Genomic DNA, 26,227 nt, shown 5'->3' with positions numbered 1-26,227 from the left:
AAATCAATAGCGTTTACCGCAATTGTGTGATGGGGGACAAAGATGATGAAGTGGGCATTTATTAACATTAGTTTGTTCTATGCCAGTTGTTAATGATTAGCATAAAAAAAATATTGCAAATTCAATCTGTAACATATGAATTGACTTTTGACTGAAATTGATTATTGTCCAGTTGCAAGCATTTCATGCTCATTTAGAGCGAACATACAAATAATTCTTGTACTGTTGAATTAATCGTTTAATATGTAAATTATTTTGTAGTAGTAAACTCCGTTGATGCATTTTATATTAATTCAGCAGAATTGACTTCCTTTCTTTCAACAGTTCTGATAGTTTAGATAATAAACTGGGAATCAGGTTTTTCAATAAATTTTAAGTTTCAAACATCAATAAAGACACATGAACAAGAGACATAAAGTCCAGTGCCAAATATTTAATGAATTATTTGAAAGATATCATGTTAGCAATAAAATACATTTGTCATTTCGGGGCCTTTTATAGCTGAATATGCGGAAACGAAACGGCTTTGCTCATTGTTGAATGTCGTACGATGACCTATACTAGTACATGTAGCTGTTAATTTCTGTGTCATTTGCAATCATACCACATCTTCTTATCTATACTGTAGATAGGTTCTTTTATCATATCGGAAATTTAAAATAAGACCTAAATTCTAACGATTATTCGGGATTAACACTAGTTTTTAATTATAAAAAATTAAGAGTTAGTAAAAACTTTTGTATGACTTCAGTAAGAAACGCGCAGAGAATGGGACATTCTCCCTTCACGGGGTGTCTGATTTATTATCTTTACGTATTAATGATATTGACACGAATGATAATTCCAGTAAAAAAAATATGGACACATTTTGGGGATTGGACACGTTTGGGTATTTTTTTTTAATGGACACGTTTGTGTGTTTATACAATAAAATTAACGGTACCAATTTTGTTGCACCAGATGCGCATTTCGACAATAAATGTCTCTTCAGTGATGCTCGTAGCCAAAATATTTGAAATCCAAAGCTTACAAATGACAAGCTTTTGCGCTGTTTTACAACCAGACATGTTTTGCAGTTCAGTGACGTCGATGTAGACACGTTTGGGGGAATCGGACACGTTTGAGGGGGGGGACACGTTTCTGAGTGGTACATATGTATATTTGTTTATTACGAATATTTATAATTTAGATGACATACAAATAAAAAAAGTTTTATATATACAGCCGATTTTAAAGCTCTTTAATATGAAAGTGTTGATAAAAAAATATATAAAATACCTTTATACGTGAATAACAGTTCAAAACAGTCTGTATCATTCATCACACAACTTTGTAAGCATTTTGCAGCTTTAAGGCTTGGTAAGTCTATCAGTCGATGGTCATCGAAACATGCACATCGACTTGTCTTTAAAAACAAATTTGACAGATGAAGGTGGCACACAAAAAAGACAACACTATCGGTAATAAATTATGTATTACAAGGTTAAACTAATGTCGACGTTTTCCTCTAGGTTTAGAAGTCACTACAGTAAGGAAAAGCCCCAGCAAGTATATTATAATACACAAAAAAACTATAAGTATTTCACTAAACATGTTTAACCCAACTGCATGTTTGCGCCTGTCCCATGCCATGAGCCTCTGGCCTTTGTTAGTTGCGAACGATTTTAAGTGCAATGTCCATGTTCACTGAACTAGTGCTCACTTTCGTTCAGCATGTTAAAGGAACAGCTGAAGCATGCATACGGGTGTAGGATTTTCTCCCTGTGTTAAAGACCTATTAAAGGTGGCCTTCGGCTGTATTTTGCTCTTTGGTCGGGCGGGGTTTTGTCTCTTTGCCATTACAGTAACATTTCCCATTTCATTTTCAATTGTACGTACAAATGTATATAAGGGTAATGGATTAGAATCCTTAAATTTTAGAATTGAGCATATAAGGGAGCGTGTGTGATCCACTCGGTGAAGACTACTACGTACTAAACCGATAGGACTTTGCTCTTACATTTGTATGTGAGATAGCAAACAAATGTTTCGGGTTGTATCAAGCAAACACGTAAGGGGTTTGGATATGACCCCATCAAACGAACTGAACAGACGTACACAAAGGTCATGTCATGACCATAAAGACTATATATGGTACTTAACTTATTATTTCTAGGTGATCATTCTCTCTGTTTAATGTTCCAATTTCAAACTGATAATTTCATAATCTGTCTATCTAGTGCTCAATCGGCAAAGAATTTATCGAAGGATAATAGCTTGATTTTGAGGTCAATGTTAAAATACACACGAAGGTTATAGGAATATGAAACACACTAAATATTTGCTTTACATCTTCATGGGAACTTAACCAATCACGTTAAAAAAATATATGGCCCTGACAAGATTGTATCACGAAATCAAAAGAGGAACTGAAAGAAAAACTAAAAGAACGAAAAAAAATTGACAGAAAAATCACAACCAGGCAATATGTCTCACGTCTTCGAAGTACAGACATCACTATATAATAACACATGGCTAAGTGGCTAATAGAGGACATTAACGCCTTGATAAGAATTCTGTTCTTATACTTTCACCCTCTAATGTAGGCGTTATTTAACTAAGTACACTACATGTTTTGTTGTTCTTGTTTAAATATCTGAAACTGAAACAGTTAAAAATGTATATGCCATGTAAATAACAACAATTCATAGTAAATAGACCGATCAAGCGTCTGTAAAACCCTGGAATTTTAACGTGCTGTATGATAAGTTAATACATACATGTACTACGCTTTTCGATTTTAGATATTCTTGTGAATGACCATGTCCATAAGGTAATATAACATGAAATTTTCTAAAAACTAATTGTTACTTTTCATCTTCAAATAAAAAAAGGTACATGCAAGTATAGATATATATGGTATGTGTAGTATTCATGTAAATTAAAATTACAGAGTTATAGAAAATTATAATGATATCTACTAATATATAAATAGCTATTCTTACGTCTGAGTTAACGGCAAAATACTTTGCATGTGCACATTTCACTTGACAAACAGCTGAATTTACTCCAGTTGTGCTTTTTGAAAACACTATCTCTTCCACATCGTTCATCTTTTGTATTCTGAAACAACCTGTAAATAACATTTAATGATACAATGTACTTGGTATATGGTCGCAACCATTTATTATACAACTTCTGTAATTAACAAAATCGAAATATTTACCAGTGGTGGTTAGATATGTATAATACATCACATTAATATAGAAATCAATAGTGCACATCCATACGCACGGGTGTCATTCGGTTTAACGAGAGAAATGATCGTGGTTAAGTATCACGCGAGACGATCGTGAAAGCTCTGGTACCGGATCGTGAAAGAAATTAATGTAAATTCTAGTTCAGAATCTGTGAAAAAATCGCTTAATTTTCAAAACGCAGAACAAATCCGAACAAAAAGATATGTCTGTCAAAATGGTTCAACTTCCTCAACATTACTGTGCAATGAAATAAGGAAAATATGCAGTTCTTTATAAAAAAAACACAAAAGGGTGCAATGCATGTATAAAAAGCACACTATTTGTACCTATATATAATGGTCATATTTCAATATATAATGATATAATTTAATTGTTTGTCTATCTAATAGTACAGTAAAATAAAAGTATAATCTTCCTTCAAACCGTTAATTTGTTTATGAAAACCTTGCATTTTATTGAGTTTTCATCAAACTTGATCGTGAAAGATCAGGCAACGCATTATTTTGATCGTGAAAGATAATGCGTGACCAGACTTAATACTTGTAATCAGAACTGTTTCTTTTACCACGTGATTTACCTGCAACTAGTTGAAGCCTGTAACTATTTAGATAAGAATGGACATTAACGCTATCATTTTTTTTTAAAACTCAACACTTTACCTCGAAAGAAAAAAAAACTCAACTAAAAACGTGTCTAAATCATTGTGAAAAACTCAGCTCAATGAATTTGTCTAGAACAGTTCAGGCAGACCGTGACTATTTAGGCAAGGATATGGGTATGTGTAACAAAAAATTTGTTCCGGCGTGACATTTGTTCCGTTGGAACAAATTTCATAGGAAATATGTTCCATCGGTACTTATATCACAGAAAATTTGTTCCAGCACTATAAAATTTGTTCCGGAACTAATTTTTTAACTAAACGTAAAATAAGTTCCGGAACAACAATCACAGCTGCATGAGTTTTGTTCCAATATTAAAATTTGAAAAAAAAAGTGAAATAAGTTCCTGTGATATTAGTTTTGAACGAAATTATTTTTCAGGAATCAATGAAAATGTTCTGCTCGGACCTATTTCACAGAAAATAAGTACCTTTAACCTATTGCACAGCGAAATATTTTCTTGTTACACTAAACAAATTATAATGCAAGCTGAATGCTATACTTTTCTTGCATTGGGCATTTGCAATTAAGGCATGACTGTAGGATGAAAATAAGAAATAAAAGCAATGATTATGTATCATTATTTATCTACAATGTATGTTTTATCATTTATATGACTGAATAGTATTCAACCTTCTTGTTTCCTGTTGATCTGTCATGGGTGTTCTAATCATACATGTACCTAGCTATGGTCGTTGCACAGTTTATAAAGAGTGTGTCTTTTGTTTGTTTATGCCTTTAAAATAATTGATCAGTTACATTGTCCTTTTCAAATAGGTACAAATGTTCAACTTTAACTATAATACTTTTTTACGAAATTACTTTTATTATTATTTCTTATTCTACTATTTCCTAGTTCATAAGTGTAATTTTTAGTATTAATAATTGAGAATGTTATTAAACTTTTGATTTACTCCACAGGATCCAAATTGAATGTTTACACTTATTATTTATTACATTATCAATATACTACACGTTTTTTATAATGACTTTAAACTCACTGATGACAAGTGCTCAGTATATATATAAGATAACTTGTTTAACCAGCAGAACATATTTCATAGACGAGGAACTTATTTCACCAGGTGAGGAACAAATCTCACAGATCCAGAACTTTTTTTACCAGGTAAGGAATAAATCTCACAAACATGGAACTAATTTCACTAGGTAAGTAACAAATTTCACCAACCAAGAACTTATTTCACTAGGTAAAGTGTGGAACTTATTTCATGGAGATGGAACAAATTATATGGAAATTGTCTGTGAAAAAAGTTCTCTCAGAACATATTTCATGTGAAATTAGTTCCACTGGAACTTTTTTCACAGGAACAAATTTTGGCTCACATATGCATATACGTTTAAACCAAAATGTTAACAGCTTCTATCATGAACAGTTTGAAATTGAACGATTACCAATATTTTGTGCAACAGTACTTTCTTAAGTTCTATATATCTTTATATACAACGTAGCCGATGTGGATGGGTTTCCAATGAGATAACTATATACTAAAGACTAAAGAATACCAGAGCGCAAATACTGAAATGTCTCTTCTGCTTTACTATGATAGTATATTTACTGAACGTCTGTAATAGTAAGGGTTTTACTAGAAGTGTCCAATACATTTAAGACTGTCAATATTACATAAACAGTGATCAAAGGCAGATGAACCATGCCATACAGATCTCTACAAACATCCCGTACACCAAATATAGGTGTTCCGATCCTTACAGTACTTTAAAAACTGACAAATGTAAAAGTTATGTTTAGCCAATTAATTCGGAACATAAGGCCAAAAGTATTTGAACCCTTACCGATAACCAGACATAGACATCTTACTATTATTCATTATATCAAATACAATTGATGTCATTATGAAACAGACATATATATACACCAAATATCGGGGCGCTATAGCATATAGATATATAAGCAAAAGTCCGAACAAAATAAAAAGAACATTGCCGAATAATGCATGATAATGAGGTGAATTTTATTTGAAACCTTGCAGAAGTCGAAAATGTTCACCTTACAATCATAACAACGTCAGTTATTCTATAGATTAACGAATCCGCGATACGGACTTGACCACAAAACTAAACCTTCATCCATGAAATGAGACAAAGTCGAGGTCAGGTGAATCCTCTCTGACGAACATGTAGATTATAGGATCCATTTAACAAAATGCAGTAATTCTATAACTCGTGATAAGTTAGTTCTTCACATGACAATACAAACCTTAATCCTAAAAACAGCCAACTATTATACAAATAACATGTTCATAAATGCACAAATAATGATTTGTTTGTATTATTTGTACTTGTACCAATTCAATCTCCTGTTACCCCGCTTATATTTTGAGCAAGTGATACTATGGATTGTCTGTATGCGTATTTCTTCCACATACATGTATGTTGTCATGAAATTCAAATGTTTTTTTAACAAGCACCAGCATACAAAACTTTTTAGAAATGATAAGAGTTGTCGCTAAAATAGTACTTTGCAAACATGATTATGCAATTGACTGTCTTTCAATCGTACGAAGATCTACTAAGCTGACGTCCTATCAACATACACATTGGTCTTTTGTTGAACGCCAAACACTGATTTTTTTATTCGCCATCATTCAATTGTTTACATATTTTGCAAGTCAATGCAATACAATAAAATGGGATCATGCATACCAATGATAGTGTTTGATTTCCATAAGAAGACAACGCGTATGGTTCGTGAATTAAAAAAAAAACTTTAATGTAAGTTCGACCCGTACCAAGTCTTTGTTAAATTGTATTAAACATTTCGAATTTGTAACAGAGCGGTCAAAATATAGGTAACTTTAACTTTGATATGAAAGACAGCACTATCATTTAGTGCTTAATTGACTTGTTATCTTGTAATCATTCCAGCAATGAAAGAACATTTTGTATTTTATCAATTGATACAAACCTAAGATTTCCATCCATGGTAACATTGCGATGTAGCTTCCACTCCAGAGACTTTGTATGTTGTTATTTTGTTGAAGGTATTCCAACAAAACTGTTTTATTACTTTCCAAAACATTACCTCTGTCAATACACAGCGAAAGAGCATCTGTCCAGCTTGCAGTATCTTTGATTTCACTTATGCCTGTAGAAGTGTTGATAATACTATGAAGATGTTACATGTAGTTGTAAAGACGTTCCGTTTTATCAAAGGCACATTTGTTTTAATTAATGGATATATATTAAAGATTTGTAGTATTCCATTGATTTTTCATCACAATGTGTTTCAAATGCTTTGTTTTAATTAAATTGAGAATGGAAATGGGGAGTGTGTCAAAGAGACAACAACCCGACCAAATAAAAAACAACAGCAGAGGGTCACCAACAGGTCTTCAATGTAGCGAGAAATTCCCGCACCCGGAGGCGTCCTTCAGCTGGCCCCTAAACAAATATATACTAGTCCAGTGAAAATGAACGCCATACTAATTTCCAAATTGTACACAAGAAACTAAAATTAAAATAATACAAGACTAACAAAGGCCAGAGGCTCCTGACTTGGGACAGGCGCAAAAATGCGGCGGGGTTAAACATGTTTGTGAGATCTCAACCCTCCCCCTATCCCTCTAACCAATGTAGAAAAGTAAACGCATAACAATACGCAATCTATTTATATTTGTAATGGTTTTGATGACTCGATTCCAATTAGCTCGTATGGTACGGTTGTGTTAAAGTTGCTATCTCATTAAAGCTAAGTTCCCACTGCCGATCAGATCAACTCGATGAACCCGATTGTCCAAATTTCCACGAACAAGCTCAACCAAAATCTTGATCGGGCCTGTTCATGACTTCTACCCGACCGCCATCCGACTGTACACGACCTTTACTCGACAATTCACGACCCCATCAGGACTCCATCCTGACAACAAAATGAATATTTATTCGATAATTCCGATCCATTCACGATCTTTACACGATCTTTACTCGACTAGCTAGACCAAATCAACGTTTTCAGTCTGATCTTGACCAGACCAGATCGACCTGATCGTATATGGGTCGTAGGGATAATCGGGTATGCACAATCTTAGTATAAAAACGTCCGAAACTTTTATTCTCCGCCGCTTCGGAGTGAGCATTACGTGCATTACCCTTGTCCGTCCGTACGTATGTGCGTACGTCCCAACAATATTATTTTCCTTTCTCTAATTTTATTTTGCCTCAACCAAATTTTATGAAACGAAGTATACACAATGCTGTGTTACCATCAAACACAGATCAAAAGCAAATTTGGGTGGCCATTCTTGAGTAATTATCCTTTATAATGTTATATATGATAGCTGGGGTATTATCGAATTCGAATTACGTGTGAACTCAGCATTGGTTATATTCAGAAGAAGGTACCAGTAAAATCATACATTTATAATATCTATATAGAATTAAAGCAATTGGATTTGTGGGCAAGGTGGTAAGAGCTCAGAGACAGATTAATAGCTGTAACGGAACTTGGAGAGTAATAAGAAGACGAACAAGAAGGTGTAGACAGCGACGGGCGCCGGGAAATCTATGTGAGGCAGTGGCTGACACGCCGACCACATGTGGGCAGTATGAGAGACTTGCACTTACATTGTACTTAACAAAGAGGAACCCAATGCTTATAAAAACTTCCTCGTAGTGGACACTGATATGTAATGATAGTTGTATTGCTCTTTTTTGGAAATGACACCACAAAATGAGATTTGTCTTATGTTAGATAGCAATATACATAAACTGTACCATCCCCTTTTCCTTGCTTTCTTACTAATAAAGCATACTGTGTGTGTAATATATGTGCACAAGTATGTAATCAGTATTTTTTTCATAGATTTGATATCCAGTAGTTGAATGGTTAAATATACTTATTTTCTTTTTTCTGTATGGCAACAACCTGCATGTATTTTCTTAAATATATTGCAAAAAGAGGGCAAAGATGTCACATACTAACCCAAAATTTTACCCAAAGTAGAATTTCAATCCCCTGGAGTGATACCTTTTCTAAAACTGTTTACAACTTTACATATATCTATCAAATGCATCGTTTAATCGGAGTTTGCTGACCCTGTTTGCACTGTCAAAAACGCATGCACAGTTTGTTGTTATTTGAACTTATTACGCGGGAAATAGGTTAATGCAAACTTTGCAAAAGTATGTTTGAAACAAATGATCAAAACATGTGCACGCTGAACTCTTTGTATCGCTAGTGTAAGAACGAAATTCGCTCCAAATAAAAAAAAAAATATTTGTCTTTCGTCTCCTTTTTGTGTGAAATTACGTAAAAAAGTCCGAATTAAAACAGTTATGTGACCTATAGTTGTTATTAATCATTTCTATGCCATTTGGTGTTCGGTGAAAAGCTGTCTCGTTGGCAATTGTACTACATCTTTTTTTTTATACTAGTACAAGGATCATTTCTAAATTTCCGGGCACGGTTAACAACATTTCCGTGAAAATGAGGATGTGCTATCCAGTTTATTTCCGACTATGAGTTAGTTTGAATGTCCCTCTGATATCTTTTGCCACTCTTTATGTTAACATTCCATATCTATCACAATAGAATCGGGACATGTGTCTTATCCAAGTCATATATTTTACGAATTTCACCGTTGGGTGGATAAAGAAAGTAAATACCGAACTCCAAGGAAATTCAAAACGAAAGTCCATAAAACCTAACATAATCAATATGCTTTATTTGCTGTAAATGATTTGATATACTTGGTATCATTTTTGTTGGAGAAATCGCTAATTTTGCAGACTTTGTTTTTTCCCGTAACCCTTGTAAGTTTTTGGTAAAATAAGTAAAAAGCAAAGCCTTTTTGAAATAAAAGCTTTAATTATTTCAACTCAAATTTAAAGTACGCATGCCTAAGTTTACATCCGTCAAAATATTTTTTTAGTATCACAGGGGAGGTAAGCAGCAGATAATTCTTGCAACACGATCATCTCCTTAAAAGAATTTATGGTACTTAATCTCCAACCAATCTTTTTTCATAAGGCGTATTAATATTGTTTTCCTTCAAATTAATTGTCTGATTTTTTTTAATTTCTTGAACAAATGTCAATTGGACATGCTTTTATATTATAACTGCTCTTGAAATTTGTATTTGATAACATTTTTGTTCGCTTTGGAGATTCCGTATATGGTCAAGTTATCGGAATTTCAATAGGGACTCACTGTGCACCAATTATTGCAGACCTATTTCTGTATTGTTACGAGTTACAATTTATGACTAAAATCAGTAAAGACCCATCGAAACAACATCTGCATACAAAAATTATCAATACTTTAGATATTTGGATGATATGTTAGCTTTCAATAAATTAATATGCATATAATACTAAAGAAATTTATCCTGTTGAAATAACTTTAAATAAAGCTAATATTGATAATGAACAGTACCCTTTCCACGATCTGGATATCTATATCATTAACGGGAAATTCAATACCAAAATTTACGAGAAAAGAGATGATTTTTCATTTCCTATCGTTAATTATCCATTTTTAGACGGCGACGTGCCTTTTATGGTGTTCATATATCTCAACTTGTAAGATGCACTCGATTGTGTATGTAACAGCATATTAGATTTTAGCGAGATAAATTTGTGTATTACTGGAGGGGGGGGGGAATCTAGTACATTGACTAGAGGTAAATGGGGAGTATTGAGATATAGCATTTTTGCATCTGTCAGTAGCCAGAAGCCTCCAGCCTTTGTTAGTTTTGTATGATTTTTGATTTTAGTATATTTCGGAGTTAAGTATGACGTCCATTGTCATTGAACTTGTATACATTTTTGTTTAGGGGCCAGCTCAATTTTCCTCCTTTCGGTGTAGCAAAATATAAATAAAAATGCCGTACTTCAATGCAAAAGGGAAGTCCGTAAATCCTGAAAAAGACTGGCCTCATATCATATTATCAAGATCTCCAAAAATGAGAGAGAAATCACAAACTTGGCATCTTTTATTTTTCCTGTAACTCTTATTAGGTTTAAGGTTAAATTATATACTAGTACAAACATTTCTAGACAAACAAAAAATACGGACAGACAAAACAGAAAATATCCAAATATGCCAAAATTGCAGGATATTCTTCCCTAACGCAACACCTGACTTCATCCCAGGATTTTGTTGGGTTATGTGTTGCTAAGTTTTTAGTTTTCTATCTTATGTGGCCTGCTGTTTGTCTTATTGTCGGTGATCTTTTTTTGCTACGGCTGAGTCGCTTTGTTTTCAACCTTTGTGTTGGATTGTTCCTTTGGTGTCTTTTGCCTCTCTTTTAAAATGTTACCTCTACATGCAAAAGTAAAGACACGTATACATAGAGGAATTTTTGTACAGTTAAATATGATGTTGCCAATATATTTTTGAGGAGACAGAGTTATGAGAGTTAATTAGATCTGCACACACTTTTAGAGAATCGAGTAGCAGTCATGTACATGTGTTCTCGTGTATGGGCGAGTGCAGATCGAAGAGTGGTCGAATGTGGTCGCGAAGGGATTGGGTATTGGTCGAGTTGGTCTGATATAAAATAAAAAGAGAAGTCGTCGTGATCTTGAAGAGATCGGACATTGGTCGAGTTAATCTTGAAATGATCGGATTTTAGTCCAGCAAAGGTCGAAATGATCGAATACTGATTGGTAATTTTTTTGTATTCCGACTGAACTCGATCTCTACACGATCCTTTCCCGATCAATTCGACCGCAACTCGACGAATTCTCAATTTCTTCTCTAGTGTCTTGCTTTTCGGTCCTTACTCGATTGTTTTTGACATGTCAAAAACTCTTGGGTAGAAAGTCAGATCGATGACGAGTAAGATAGACTATCCCGAACATCCTTGTCGATTGAATCAGACCAGTCTCCCGATCACGTAATTTGTCATGATTGGGATTGATCGAGTTGATCTGATCGGCAGTGTGAACCTAGCTTAACATAGACGTATACCCCACATGTTTTTTTATTCGATATATGAGTTTGAAATTATTATAGCTTGACATTAAATTTGTTTAGAAACATGTGAATTGTTCTCGGGAGGGCCACTTCACGACTTAATTGATAGGGTTGCAGCCAGGGTTCTGTTACACCATCCTTTTCATATAATTCCGATATATCTTTCATATATTGCGAAGGTAAAAAAGGTACCCATTTCCCATGTTTGTTGGATTTCGAAAAGTGTGCTGAAGGTGGAAGATTTGAGGCTAAGATTCCTTACTTAATGTTTTCTTATGACAAGACTTTCGGATGTGAATAAATGACAAAGCTTTTCATAACGTAAATAATGTAAACTTTATTGACCTATCATATATTGCTGATAGATTTCCCAACCTATTCACATAATTTGAAGCTGGGAAAATGTGACCTATTCCAGCGGCATTTCCTATTAACTTGCATAAATAAAGCGTGTTTACAGATAAGTGCCTGTTGATGAAAAACGTGTTATCCCATATAAAGTTGGTTATTTTTGTCACTATGTCCGTTGTGTTACCTCAACTCGCCCCCATTCAATCATATAGTACCTGTATATACCTTTTTTTCAAAACCTGTACAAATGCATGGACTTGTTTTAAAAGAGATTTGCATACATCTATTATACGAACACCTCTGTTACTTGCTAGTGTATGATGCTCGTTTAGTGTTGATTTGGATATTTTGTGTCGTTGAAGTGCTGCCTCATTAATGTTGACCCAATATTTTATTTTATTCATACATATATAAAGGAAATGTGGGATGATTGCCAATAAGACATATATTCACCAGAGACCGAATGACACAGAAATTAACAGCTACGACCTTCAAAAATGAAAAGAGTCAGACTATCATAAACAGTTTTTATTGGATTAAAAGGAGATGTTCGGAATATTGCGATAAGGGAGTAACCTAATGGGAAGAGTTTAATGTCCAGTGGCAAGTATGCACGAAACAAATGAAGCTATGGAATTTACATATATAAATACAAGATCAAAAACCGTCCATGCGATTTGTAATGTTCATGGATTGTCGAAATTAAAATAACAGATGTGGTATGATTGCCAATTATACAACTATCGACAAGAGTTCAAACAAAAAAAAGAGAAGCACGTATGTGCAATCGTACGGACATCAACAGTAAGAAAAGTTAATACCGTATTGCTGGCTTAATAAGGGCCCGACATGCATAATCTGAATTAATGCGAACGAGGAACTTAGCAGGCTTATTTAATACAACATAATTTACGTAAAACAAAGTATAGAAAGCACGAGGCCACGGCAACCACAAAGTGTGGTGGGGTTTAATAATACGGAGTGATCAACATTTGCTTAGTTTATCAACCAGCCCGTTATAAATTTTGCTAAGCAAGAAGTTATTGTACAGCGTAAGGTACAAAATGTATATCTAAGATTTTTTCACATTAAAATTTTCGCGTCATTATACATGTACATTTGTAATAGGCATGTTCTATTTGCTAGTGAACGTATAACATAAATCAATTATCACGATTTTGTGTGAACAGGAGTCTATTTTGAGCACGTTTATCACATTCGACTCCGAAATGCAAAGACCATTTGTCATAGGGGCAACCCAAAAAGGGGAAAAGATGAACGTACATTCAAATCTATAATCACTATGTCTCAAATGTAGTAATGGAAGTAAATGTTAACCCTCAAAGTCCCAACCTTTAGTAGAACACTATATTACACCCTTCTAGAGGACAAACCAAATTAATCAGAATGCGTACAAATTTGTATTTATTTTTTTAACGTGTAGATATAATTCATATTTTTGTTGATGGCCGTTTCTGGACCTATAATAATGGTTTATTTGTATACATTGTAACTTGGATGGCGAGTTGTCTCATTGACACTCATACCACATCTTCCTATATCTATTTTGTAAAAATTAATTATTAATAAAAGGGAGTGTGGTCTTTATGTATACATCATTTAGACAGCAGCCTAACGACGACAAAGAGCAAAAAAACGAGTGTAACACATTTAACAGAATTTATCAAAGAACATGTATCCAATTACAACTTATTCTTAAAGATAACGAAAAAATTTATTGAAATTACAAAGGACTAACTCAATTCGGTGCATATAAAGGAAAGTATGTCCATATGAAAGAAAAACTATGTTCATATAAAAGTAAACTATGTGCATTTATAGAAAAGGGGTGTAAATATAAAATTAACTACGTGCATATAACAGAAAGGTGTGTGCATATTATGACCAGTAGAGAAAAAGATGTGGTATGAGTGCCATTGAGACAACTCTCCATCCAATGTATGTTTATATAATGTGCATAGAAAAAAACGATGTACATGCATAGAAAAAGCAAGTAAACGTATAGAAAATTAAATTATGTATGCATATAAAAAAGTATGAGCATGTATTCACATACATGAACAAATGTATGTAAACATCAAACAGCTACGGCGTTCCATACACATGCCTATACTATATAATTTAGCTTCTGTTTTCTTCAGAATTTTGCTTACCTTGATCACATGACCAAAACACAAGATATGCAGTAACCAAAACCCGGAAGATTTTCATATTATCGATCTGTTCTGCCTCAGTCAACTCTAAAAGGGAAATTTTACAACATGATTGTAATGTTTTATATTTCAAAATACAAAATATCTTCCTTTGAAAAAAAAAACAGTGTTAAAATTAGTGTGCTTTATTGTGTGTGTGTGTTTTTTTAATCAAATCAAGTAAAACTATACAAATCATAACCCTTAACTTTTGTTAAGATTATAAACATTGGCATTCAAATAATGAATATTATTTACATGCTGCAGTTTAAATACACTAGATTTCTACAATAGATTAAATAAGATTACTTTCTTAACTGTATATGAATACAAACAAAAATACAAGATGTGATATGGTTGCCAATGATACTAGCCTTCAACAATGAGTAAAACCCTATCCGCATAGTTAGCTATAAAAAACCCCGAAATGACAATATTAAAGCAATTCAAACGAGAAAATCATCAGCCTTATTTTATAATAGAATTGCGAACAAGAAACAGATAGGATATATAGCAACAAACGACAAACACTGCACTTATAATTTTTTGCTGAAATAAGATAATTAAGCATGGAACATATGATGAAAAATATATATTTGTTTTATAGCGCTTCTTTTGTGTATTGCGGTATTTATTCGTCCGGATATGATCGTTCCTGATGAAGGTTAATCCACAAAAAATCATCAGTTGCATACAATTGCTAGCGTTATTGTCATTTATTAAGTTCGTATATTTTCAAAATTTATAATATATAAAAAGAAAATTAGTTGTGTTTCAATGAAAGTGCGTTAGCGTATGAAATGTGTACTTACAAGATGTACATGTTACTGAATTCCTTTTCATGTAAACTTATATTTTTCCTTTTTGTCGATAGTTGAGGCATTTATGATAAAGGTTCAACGTATATATCAAATATACGTAGTACTACATACATGTTCATCAAACCGTATCTTGTACTAAAAAGTCAAATGCTATATATTCAAATTAGTATAACCATAGAAGTAAACATGTCATTGGGGCAATAAAATAGAAGAAGTAAGTATAATCTAATCAAATTAATACATTTTGATTGTGTACACCATGTACATAGCGTATATAGTTGTATGGGCGATATCAAGGCTGGTGAGGGATAGAAGTTTATCCCTGTCGTTTCATCAGTAATTTGATCACATACATGTACATGTAGTACAAACACAAAAGTCAGTTATTGTTTTCAAAAGGAAATCATAAAAATGAAGATCTCAATAATCAGATGAATTGATGGACAGCACTATTGGGAATATATAAATAACAATAAGGCCACGAAATTTAACATGTTTAAAACAATCAAACGAAGATTTTTTTTAGGGGGAGGGGGGTTATACAGTCAGTCTTACCAAATAACAAGACGTTTAAGTATAAAGAAAAAAGAAAGAGAAAAAAGAAAAAGATAGAAATACTTGTGTGATGCTTTCAAATGATATTTATGATGTGATTTGACCTATAGCAAGCTATTCTGTCCGTGTCTAAACCTTTTTTTTTATCTGATTCATATTTACAGATATAAGAAAAAAGAAAATATATCAAGGACGTTAAAAGAAAAAAAGAAAATTAGAAACAAATTTAAATTTTCAAATGTGTTTTTGTTTCTCAGACTTTAGCTAGTTTTTTTGGCGTTGTGTTGCAAACCACTATCTTCGTTTATACCATGGTGTTGTCAGCCTGTCCTCGACGTATGAGTTGGCATACTTCTGCCTACTATCTTATTCAAATACTATCGTAATATGACACTGATGTTTTCCAATTCTCACGTTCTTTGTAACAAATGCATACAAAAATAAAAATTTAGAAGAAATGTATACCACAATTACACATCAATGATGTAATACAAAATTAAGATATTTGCACACTACATTTCACCAAAATGCAACCACACCAGGCGTAATTGATCAATAAAAGGTTGTTGGCTAGTAATTTTATTGCAACGTTTTATAATTCAGAAGATTTAAAATCCGTTACTATATATTTGCGTTAAATATTGAATGCAACTGGTAATCGTAATACATATATTTATATCTGCATTCTCCCTATTTATCGTGTTAAAGTAATTGAACTTTATATTTATAGATGGATGACTTGAGGTGATATGGGTTCATAAATCGCCGGTGGTCCCAAGGTCTTCTACTTACTTATTCATTTGACGATTTAATTTTTTTTTACTCGAGTTTGTTATGACTCCCCTCTTTTTTACAAATATATAGTTCTTGCATCTTTTGTTTATTTTTCTGTAGACGAAATAGTAAAAATGCAAGTATTGTTCTTTTTGTGCTTCGATTCACGTAGCGTACTATGTAACGACAAACATGTTTTTCCTGTATGGCATAATGCCACTGATATGTGCTTATCAAGCATGACCTAAACTTACAAGACCCTTTACAAGGTGTCTATCACAATAACATTAAATAACGTTTGGTTGTGCAAAAAACCGAGGAGGAACATACTTAAAAGTTACATGTAACTGGTAACATCCGCTTGTATCGGTACCGGATTCGAGCGGGTTAAGGGTTAAGGATGGTGAAATTTTTAACAACACAATTGTCTTATATAAGTTATATAAAACGTCAGATTCTGTGATTCTTGCTTTTAATATCATGTCGGCTAATACAATGGTGTTCATTACTATAGTAGTATAGATATGCAGACAAACTGACCATTCGTTTATAACCTGTATTTTTTCCTGACTTGATAAAGGTGTTAATACTTTAAACTCGTGAGCGTGGTTGAATCAAGTTAAACAGAAATGTTGCATAATATCCGAAAAGCCAGATGGATTTTTATTGAGGTAGATCATCGGTACATGTTACCCGAGATAGAATTTTCTTATACTTTGCGAAAAGGAAGATTTTACAATGATCTTTTCAAAAATGTCAAAAAAAAGGATGGGTTATCGTGCTATTTTTCAACCTATCAGTCGTTGAAAATTGCCTCGATTTGCTTAGAATGATCATGAAAAGCCATTTTCTACGCATAAAAAAAATTTAATGAGATAGAGTTTTCAAATTCACGTGCATATTGATAAACGCGATTTTGATACATTTCCATACAATAAAGCAATGTCAGATTATGAAGACGACGACAAATTTACTTATAGCCTACACTTGTTAGGTTTTAGTTCTTAAAAGATGTCGCGCAGAATTATGTTTTATTTTAATTGTTTCTAAACATAAATTTCGAGAATATGCATATAGAGATGAAAACATTTACAATATTAAGAGTATAGCCAAGTCCATGTAAGCAGAATAAGCAATATAAACAATGATGGCATTGTTTGAAACTGTTGTCCAATGAAAAATTAATACGAAAAAGTATGACTGGCAAACAGTTTATGGAATGAGATAGTAAAAATATTTCCGTCTTTTTTATACAGAAAAACAACTTCAGGCACAAAAACCATAATAACATATAGTTGTTCATATTCCCGTTAAGTCTTGTTGGAGATATTCCGTTTCATTGGTAGTAGGAATGAAACATAATTTTCAAATATTGTAACCTATAGATTACTATTGGTTGCTAAAATGATCATAATTGCTTAGGTCTTCTCTCACAATTACGTTATTGGAATGATTATAAGTAGGATCAAAGTCCTCTGCATCTGGTGTTTGCCATTTAACACTTGAATTGTTATCCTTTGTTTGTTGATTAACTGTGAGATTAGAGGTTAAAGTATACATTTCCATTTTGCTTCTCTCAAGATTCGATCAATCGTAACTACTCGGCCATTCTCGCTACGCAGTACAATAGCCTCGTATGCACTACGGAGAAATTCTTCTTAAATTGTTGGCCGGAATTGTAGTGATCCGCGACACAAAGAAGTTCTATCCTCCAGGTGGCGCTATAATTTGGTTACATATCACAGTAATCAAGAACTTTAACTCTGCCAAATATTTTGGCGCGAAAGAAGGAGCAAAGTAAATAAGTAATGGTAAAAAATTTGTACCATTCCAGTCGAAAAAATATAAAATTCAATCGGATCGGAAAATTTTCCGGACAGGAGCAAGTTAAATCAGTAGTGGTAAAAAAAATGTACCAGTCCAGTCGAAAAAATATAATTTTGAATCGAATCGGAAAATTTTCCGGACAATGATTCCTCCGCCTAATGCATACGAGGTTATTTCTTCGTGCAACCAGAAAGGCCGAGTTGTTCCGATTGAAGATTCGATGTGTTTTCATTTTGATATTTTGTCGGAATTTTTCTCTTATCTTTTCCGTTTAGTTCATCGTAAACACCCGATATTGCCCTAACATATGTTGTGTCACCATCTTCGTTCCCTTCAATATTGGCCGTATCATCAGATATAGCAGCTGCTAAACAATAATCCCCATTTGATATATCAATGTCATGATATTGATCTTCTTGAACATTGTCCGTAACATAATAGTTCATTTTAGACGTGCGTTTTCCATTAACCACTGTTTGGGATAGTAATTGTTTTCTTAGACGTATCCTACAATGAAAAACAAATATATAAGGACGGGATCAGTAAGACGGGCATGAATTCCTGTGATACTGGTTTTCGTGTGCTAGATATGCGTTTTCAAGTATAGCTTATATCATGTGCGACCAAAGATAAAAGTTTGGAAGTTTAAAAGAAAATTAATATGTTAAACATCAGGAATAAATGACGGAAGTTCGTATCTATTGCTTATTTGATTAAGATACTTGCAACCCTTGGCCCTGCATGAGTTAAATAATTTTTAATTAAGAATTTAATGCTTCTTATTGTAAATTCATTGGGGTGTAAAAGCAAAGACCGAAGTAAATTTTGTATGAAGCGCGGAAGCGCTTTACAACCCTATGAAGTAACAAAAAAAGAAGAGCATTCAATACATATAATTACATTTTTTAGCTAGGATCATCAAAACACGAATTTTATATTTTTTTTATTTAATTCACCTATGCACTTTATTGTGGGACCTCATGTTATCATGAATTAAGAGTTTTATTGAGTAATGCAATTGCTTAAGGAATAACACGTGATGTGCAGTTAGCCAATCAGAATAACGTATTATAGTGAAACATACATCTAATGTAATATTCGTAGATACAAACTTTTTTCAATTGTGTGTGCTCCCAAACGTTTGATATTTTAAAACTTTAAATTATTTTGTTTTAAAACGTTTTAAATGTTATCCGTGTACAGAAACAAGTATTATTATTATTTTCCCATCCCAGTACTACATGCCGTTTCACATCTTTTTTAAATATGTATGTGCTTTGTTAAGGTGTTGGCTCCTGATCTTATCAGAATCAAGGAATGCTTACTTCCTGTAAACGAGTGCCAGTATCACAACAACTATCAGCACAACCACCGCTAGTGAAACAGTAACACCAGCAATTATACCTGAAATGGGGAAAAAAACTTAATTCATTGGATGAATACCCCTAACTGATATACACTACTGAACCTCTGGTCAGTTACTGTGAACATGAATACATGTGTTTTGCACTTAGTTTAGTAATATCTGTTTTCTATAAAATAATTAGTTCAAGTTATTCATTAGATCAATATCACTTTTAAATCTTCCGATCCAAATATGTATTTACTTCACCTAGATATTCTTAAATACGATGTTAAGCTGTTTAAAAAACAAAACTGTCCCAATATAAAGATAACCAAAAGAGAAAAAAAATCAATTATCCATTGAAGAAAGCTTATCAGAATTTCTAGACAACTGTTTTCTTTATGTTATTTGGAAACTTAGAGAACGCAGTATTCCTAAACCTGAATGTGTGTATCGTTAAAGACAATTTTAATAAAGTAGGTGGTGAAGGAACTTCACAAATTATGTTCGAGTATGTTGTTTGCCAACTCTTTTTGACAATTGCAAAATATTGATTTGATTCAAATAGTTTTTTAAAACTTATACAGTAATTGAAATATAGTTTACATAAATAACGTCTTCCATACCAGAACTGTTTTCTTCTGTGTTAGATTCATTATAAACTGCAAAATAAATTTATCAAGTGAAATGTATTTGTGTAATCAGAACATATATAGACCGATTATTTTGTTCAAGGCTATAGGAATTTGAAAAAGGCACTATAAGTATAAATCAAATGACAAACAGACATTCTACTTTCAAACTACCAATGAATGTTTTTCTTTATCTATTGATCTATATGTATATTGGTAGATAGTTATATATACACTGCGACTGGTATATATTAAAATACAATCATTTTTGTATTATGCTACCTGTAACTTGTATATCTACCCCAGATTTTGGTGGAGTTCGTGTTGCTTAGTCTTAAGTTTTCTATGTTGTGTCTTGTGTACTATTATTTGTCTGTTTGTCTTTTCTTTTTTAACAATAGCGTTGTCAGTTTATTTTCGATCTATGAGTTGGTATCTTTCGCCTCTCTCTTCTCAACGTTGTGTTCAAAACACAAAAAGGGTTAAACTAATCATTTAAGATCAATAACATTTATCATTAGTTTTGAATGAATGACTAAACTATAATTTTATATTTTATTTTTGCGGTTTTAAACCACAATGTACGAATAAGGTAGCATTAGTAAATTTATTTATACATTTTTGTACCATATATGCTATTGCACAATTGGAGTTTCAAATATGCATTGGTTGTTCATTGCTTCATCAATAAAATATGTTTACCTGAAGTGATAAAAGTTGTATCAGATCTAGTATATTCTGTAGTGCTGGAGTCATTAACTATAAGGTAAAACACATGATTGTAGTTGATGAATTTGTGATTCTGATTTATTTATATAGATTGCTCAAACCTGATTTTGAATTCGAATAAAAAATGTTCAAAGATCTCATTTTCAGAAATTAGGGTTCAGGCTTCATCGGGCTAAATGAAAAGTATCAGAATGACGATTCACATTGGCAATAAATGTATTACTATAACATTGTCGGAAACCCATTGACGTTGTTTTCTTGGGTCTCGTCGAGCGTTTTTTTAATGGCGTCCAGTCAGCAATAATCATTATCATATTTTACTATTTAACGATTTCAGACATACATTGCGTATACATGATATGATTATACATTTTGTTATTAAGTTCCCATTTTTGAGACATTATTTTGCTGCACGACAAATGATTTAGATTTCGTGAATAAGTGTTTTGATTTGTAGGCGTGAAGGTGCTTGCAAGATCTAACAAAATATGAAACGACAGGTTCTTCTTTTCCCTCCATAACGCAATGTGTCAGTGAACAAAACCGATTACATTATGTATCAGATGAGACTTTAAGTCGATCTCATACTACAACGGGTAAGAAATGTTTTTTGATATTCATAACTTATTAATAAAACAAACCTCGTAGTAAACAGAAAGTATCGTAGTCATCACAACAGTTGTTGTAAGTTTTACATTCTTTGTTACAGTGACAACGGTGTGTTGTGTTATACGGTTGTCCACAACTATCGACACAAAGTTCTACAATAGCAATTATGAAAGTCTACGATTTACGAAATATAGATAATATTGCATTAGTATAGTGCTTAACAAATAAAAAAAAACTTATGTCAAAACGGGGTACCAATATCTCTGTTTGAACTTGCAAATAATGGTCCAGCACGCTGGTATTAGAGTTCTAGTACAATAATATTTTTGTTTTATAAAATTCATCTCAAAAGATATTATACAGGGATACATAAACAGTATTATAGCTCAATTTACGATATAACGTTAGGGTAGGCAAATTTTCGAGTTGATGTAGACAATTATTATTCGAATAAGATCTAGTTATTTTCTAATATCAGCCAATTACGAATTGCCTCGTTTACACTTTCAACTTTTTTGAGCTTGGTGTGCGCCGGAAATAAAAGGATTTAGATAAACACTAACACACCTTTTGGACAGGAATCATTATAATCATTACAACAGCTTTTGAACTTTGTACAAGCCCAGTTACACTGACAAGGAAGGCTACTGTTATAGACTTGTCCACAACTATTTAAACAAGATCCTGAAATGAAAGAAAATATTTAGATGCCAGAAGTTATTATAAGACAATAACTTCAAAAAAAAAAAACAAAAAAAAAAACCACACAACTTGGGAACGGACAGCATTTTTGAATTTGTTGGTACATTCACAAATAAATATAATAAATTGCAAAAGATTAAATTATATATATATATATATATATATATATTATATATATATTATTCAAAACATTCTCAATTGGATAGATCGTGGTTATATAGTACTAAAACCATACTTATTTTTAAGATCATTGAATTGATGCCCTTCAACTTTGTTCTGAATCTGGCCTTTTGTTTTGCTAGTGTCACTAGTGAGTTATTGTGGATGAAAGACGTAGCTGACAATGTTATTCATAATGCAGGTGCATACACGTGATAGATCTATACACGCTCTCCCGTTATATTGTGCAAAATTACAAAATTAGGGTTTTCGTCAAATCTCCAGCAACGTGTATATGTTTTCTTTTAAAAAGTCATACTTATTTCTCTCGGTCAAGTCGGCCAAGAATAAACTACGATAGATAGACAGGACTGTCTTCAAATGGTTTCTGCATTTTTTTTTTCATTTACAGTTAATTAATGTTTTAGCTTAACTTATTTCTAATAGTGTTACTGTTTTGCTATGCTCTACAGTTTATGCCAAAAATAGCTAGGATCATCAGTTCTCATACGATTAAGTAGTAAATGGTTTACATATGCAGTTTATGTTTTGTATATAACATGAGATCAACCAGACCTGAAGGTATCGATATTAAACTTATGTATGTGATATTTTGTAAATTTTCAATTCATATTTACCAGTCTGCATATATTTATAATTTAACGAGCTCAAGTCAATAATTTGTTTGTGACGACTGATCATGACTCTTATTATATCCAGTGGTCTTCTCACCGTTAATGTTTTGATGCGTATGTTCAAATTAGCAACTTTAAAATAGGTCGATGTAAACATTTGAATAAACAGTTATTAGGTTCAATGAAATTAATCATGACGTATAAATATATTACACTATGTGTGTCATCTTTTCTTACCTTGACCATCATTCGCAGCAATACATAACAATGGACTCAAAATGAGATATTCAAATTTCATGGTTACCAGCCCTGTCGTGTTATCAGGTATTTCACTGAAAACGGAAGTTATTTCTGAATCATTACCAAGAAAACAATAATGTTATTCAGGTGTATACACAACAAGTATAATTAAATATCTTTGTCAGCGTGAAAATAATCATTTTTGTTAATTCAACTTGGAAGAAAAAAAAGATTATTGTGTTTTAAAAATAATGGTTGTACATTGTACACATGCAGTGTCTCAAAATCTTCAGTTGCGGTTATACTAACAATGCAATGTGAACGCGTGTTCAATATTTAAAAGCCACGCTAAGTATCGTATCAATGCATTTTCATTTAGTTGAGATTGTTATTCGTGTTTAGTCCTCAATGATGTCAAAAACACTTGCTTTATGTTTGCTTTATGCTTGCAAGTTCACGAAGTGATTTAGTTTCATGAACATATTATCTTTTCTCATAATATAAATAAAGTTAGTAGTGTGTGCTGTACATTATCGTCTTTTAATCGTGTAACGTCCTTTATATGATATACACATTAATGTTTGTGTTTTAACGTTCAGGCATATATTATTAATGATATTATGTGTATGTGAACTATCATGATTATATATTACGTGAATTTGATTATGATATACAGTCCATCTGAACTATTGTCCTATTGATACTTTAGTTACCCTTCCAGAGCACCTGCGATCACGATCGGTTTTGGTGGGATTCGTCTTGCTCAGTCTTTAGTGTTTATTTTTAGTTTTGTATACTTTTCATTATCATTTTGGTCCTTAATTGCATGTCAAGTAACATAACATATCCCCTGATGTACCACGTAGCTGTTGTACTTTTTATATCAATTCTATACATTTGCACTACACAACGAGACTTTACTTTTTATGAGGTTTGATTGTAGGTCAAGGTTAGACACACTTAATAAATGTTTATGTTTGTAAAAAAGTAAATGGGTGTTGATGGTTTTATAATTGTAAACCTTGTTATGGGTAAGATAACATATGAGATGCATACATTTGATGTATAATATGACTTCAAACTTATATATAATCAAGCTAATCTCATATAATAGTTTTGTGTTACTAGTATTCTATTTATATGTTGCAAGTGTAGAACTATCAGGAATGATCGACAACTATAAATCAGAGACAAAAGGACGAGAATAACATGAATAACAACAGTTATAGTGTTCTCAACAAAGAAAAAAACTCAATGCCCTATTAAAAATCATAAAAGAATGAGAAAGTGTAATATACTTATAAGAGAAATACAACAGCCTGACCTAAGACAAAAACAACGCACAAAATTAAAATGAAATTTGGCTGTCAATAAACAAAACAACTACAATTGAATAGGAAAATCCGGTCACAAGAGATGAACATCAATAATGTTAACGATGAATTTGTTTGTGTTCTTTCTCTAAATAAGAAAACTGTTGTTAAAGTACAACATAATCTCACACTGTTATACGTAGCTGTAACTTGTCGTTTGCCACAATCAGTTAATATAATGATATCTAATATAATGGTTTCAAATGTCTACAGCAACTGCACCATACTTAAGTATATCATCCAATCATGTGTGTTCCTTTTTTATGGTGAAGTCTCTTATTGATATATGTGACATATTCTTCTTAAATATATTCATCTAAGAAAGCTTAACTCTTTCTTTTTTGTTTGCAAATTAAAGTTCTTTTTAGTCAGTTACTTCTTTAATACGAACATAAATTATATGGATATTTTTTTCTTCAAAAACATTGTAAAGGTTATTTAAAATATTAGTTACTATAAATCGTAACGTTAAATATTTCCAAATAAATCAAAAGTAGTTTATAATTACTTACCCTAGGATGTATAGAAACTGATAATATTTCCTGTCCTAGATTGTTTGTGAATTAGCAACGGTGAACTAGTTCGTAAACATCCGTTTGTAGTTTTTGTACTAAAAATAAGTTTTATAGGTGAACCCTTTCGTGTTTAGTTAGTTGAAAAAATAAGTTTAAATGTTATTACATGGTTATTTAAAGGGAATTTTTTGTGTATTTTTTTTTCAATTGCCGCAATAAACGGATGGTAATAAGAAAACGTGTATCAAAAAAATGATATCCAAGTTAATTAATTTCATGAACTGAACTTGTTTTCTGTTATATTGTATACTGTAAGAATGAATGAACGACCTAGTCTTGCATTTCCACAAAATTTAACTGTATTTTCCTCCCGATTAACAAGTAGCATTGTCAATTACCCTTTGATATACATTCTGTGTATCATAGCTATGGCCAACATAACCTGTACGATTGTGACGTTGTAGTCATTTCAAGTGAAAACCCGTATTCCACTCTGTTCCCACAAGTGTGAGCGTATAGATTATATTTTGTGGAAATAATGTCTCATGTACCATTACAATCGATATCAGTGGGAAGTCGTAAAACATGGATACAATTGTGTCTTTTTTCCCGTAATTTTGTAAAACTGTATTATCTTTTTAATTTCCCAATAGGCCTTATTTTTTGGGGAAAAAATCAAAGTTTGTCTTACAATTTTAAAGACTTATGCTTCATTTTGCGTAGCTTCAAAAGTTTTTCAGACTTACTGGGCTAGCTTGCTTTTCATGCCCTTTTATGAATTTTCAAATATTATTTTAAAAGGATATGTGTGTTTGGAATGTATTGTTCAAAAAATAGCCATCTGTATGGCTCGCAGACAAGATCATTCTCGTCACTAAGTTTTACAGTTTCCTTA

The 26,227-nt window shown here is 32.4% G+C and overlaps 1 protein-coding gene across 1 annotated transcript in view; it reads right to left on the bottom strand.

Annotated features, from left to right (window-relative positions):
• LOC143053711 (uncharacterized) overlaps nucleotides 1-25,408 on the bottom strand; it is a 28,125-nt gene extending 2,717 nt beyond the window's left edge. The window contains exons 1-12 of the mRNA XM_076226498.1: nucleotides 25,330-25,408; nucleotides 23,442-23,536; nucleotides 22,276-22,392; nucleotides 21,741-21,860; nucleotides 21,073-21,129; nucleotides 20,365-20,400; nucleotides 19,719-19,797; nucleotides 18,581-18,900; nucleotides 14,378-14,464; nucleotides 6,843-7,022; nucleotides 2,985-3,112; nucleotides 1,279-1,405 (exon numbers count right to left, since the gene is read on the bottom strand). Coding sequence (XP_076082613.1) covers nucleotides 1,279-1,405; nucleotides 2,985-3,112; nucleotides 6,843-7,022; nucleotides 14,378-14,464; nucleotides 18,581-18,900; nucleotides 19,719-19,797; nucleotides 20,365-20,400; nucleotides 21,073-21,129; nucleotides 21,741-21,860; nucleotides 22,276-22,392; nucleotides 23,442-23,502 — 1,312 coding nt within the window. The 5' untranslated portion in view covers nucleotides 23,503-23,536; nucleotides 25,330-25,408. The remainder of the gene's footprint in view (nucleotides 1-1,278; nucleotides 1,406-2,984; nucleotides 3,113-6,842; nucleotides 7,023-14,377; nucleotides 14,465-18,580; nucleotides 18,901-19,718; nucleotides 19,798-20,364; nucleotides 20,401-21,072; nucleotides 21,130-21,740; nucleotides 21,861-22,275; nucleotides 22,393-23,441; nucleotides 23,537-25,329) is intronic.
• Nucleotides 25,409-26,227: the final 819 nt, after the last annotated feature.

Source organism: Mytilus galloprovincialis, chromosome 12 (assembly GCF_965363235.1).
Source record: "Mytilus galloprovincialis chromosome 12, xbMytGall1.hap1.1, whole genome shotgun sequence".
NCBI lineage: Eukaryota > Metazoa > Mollusca > Bivalvia > Mytilida > Mytilidae > Mytilus > Mytilus galloprovincialis.
Note: the sequence above shows the minus strand (reverse complement) of the source record. Positions and strands in the feature narration are given on the sequence as shown.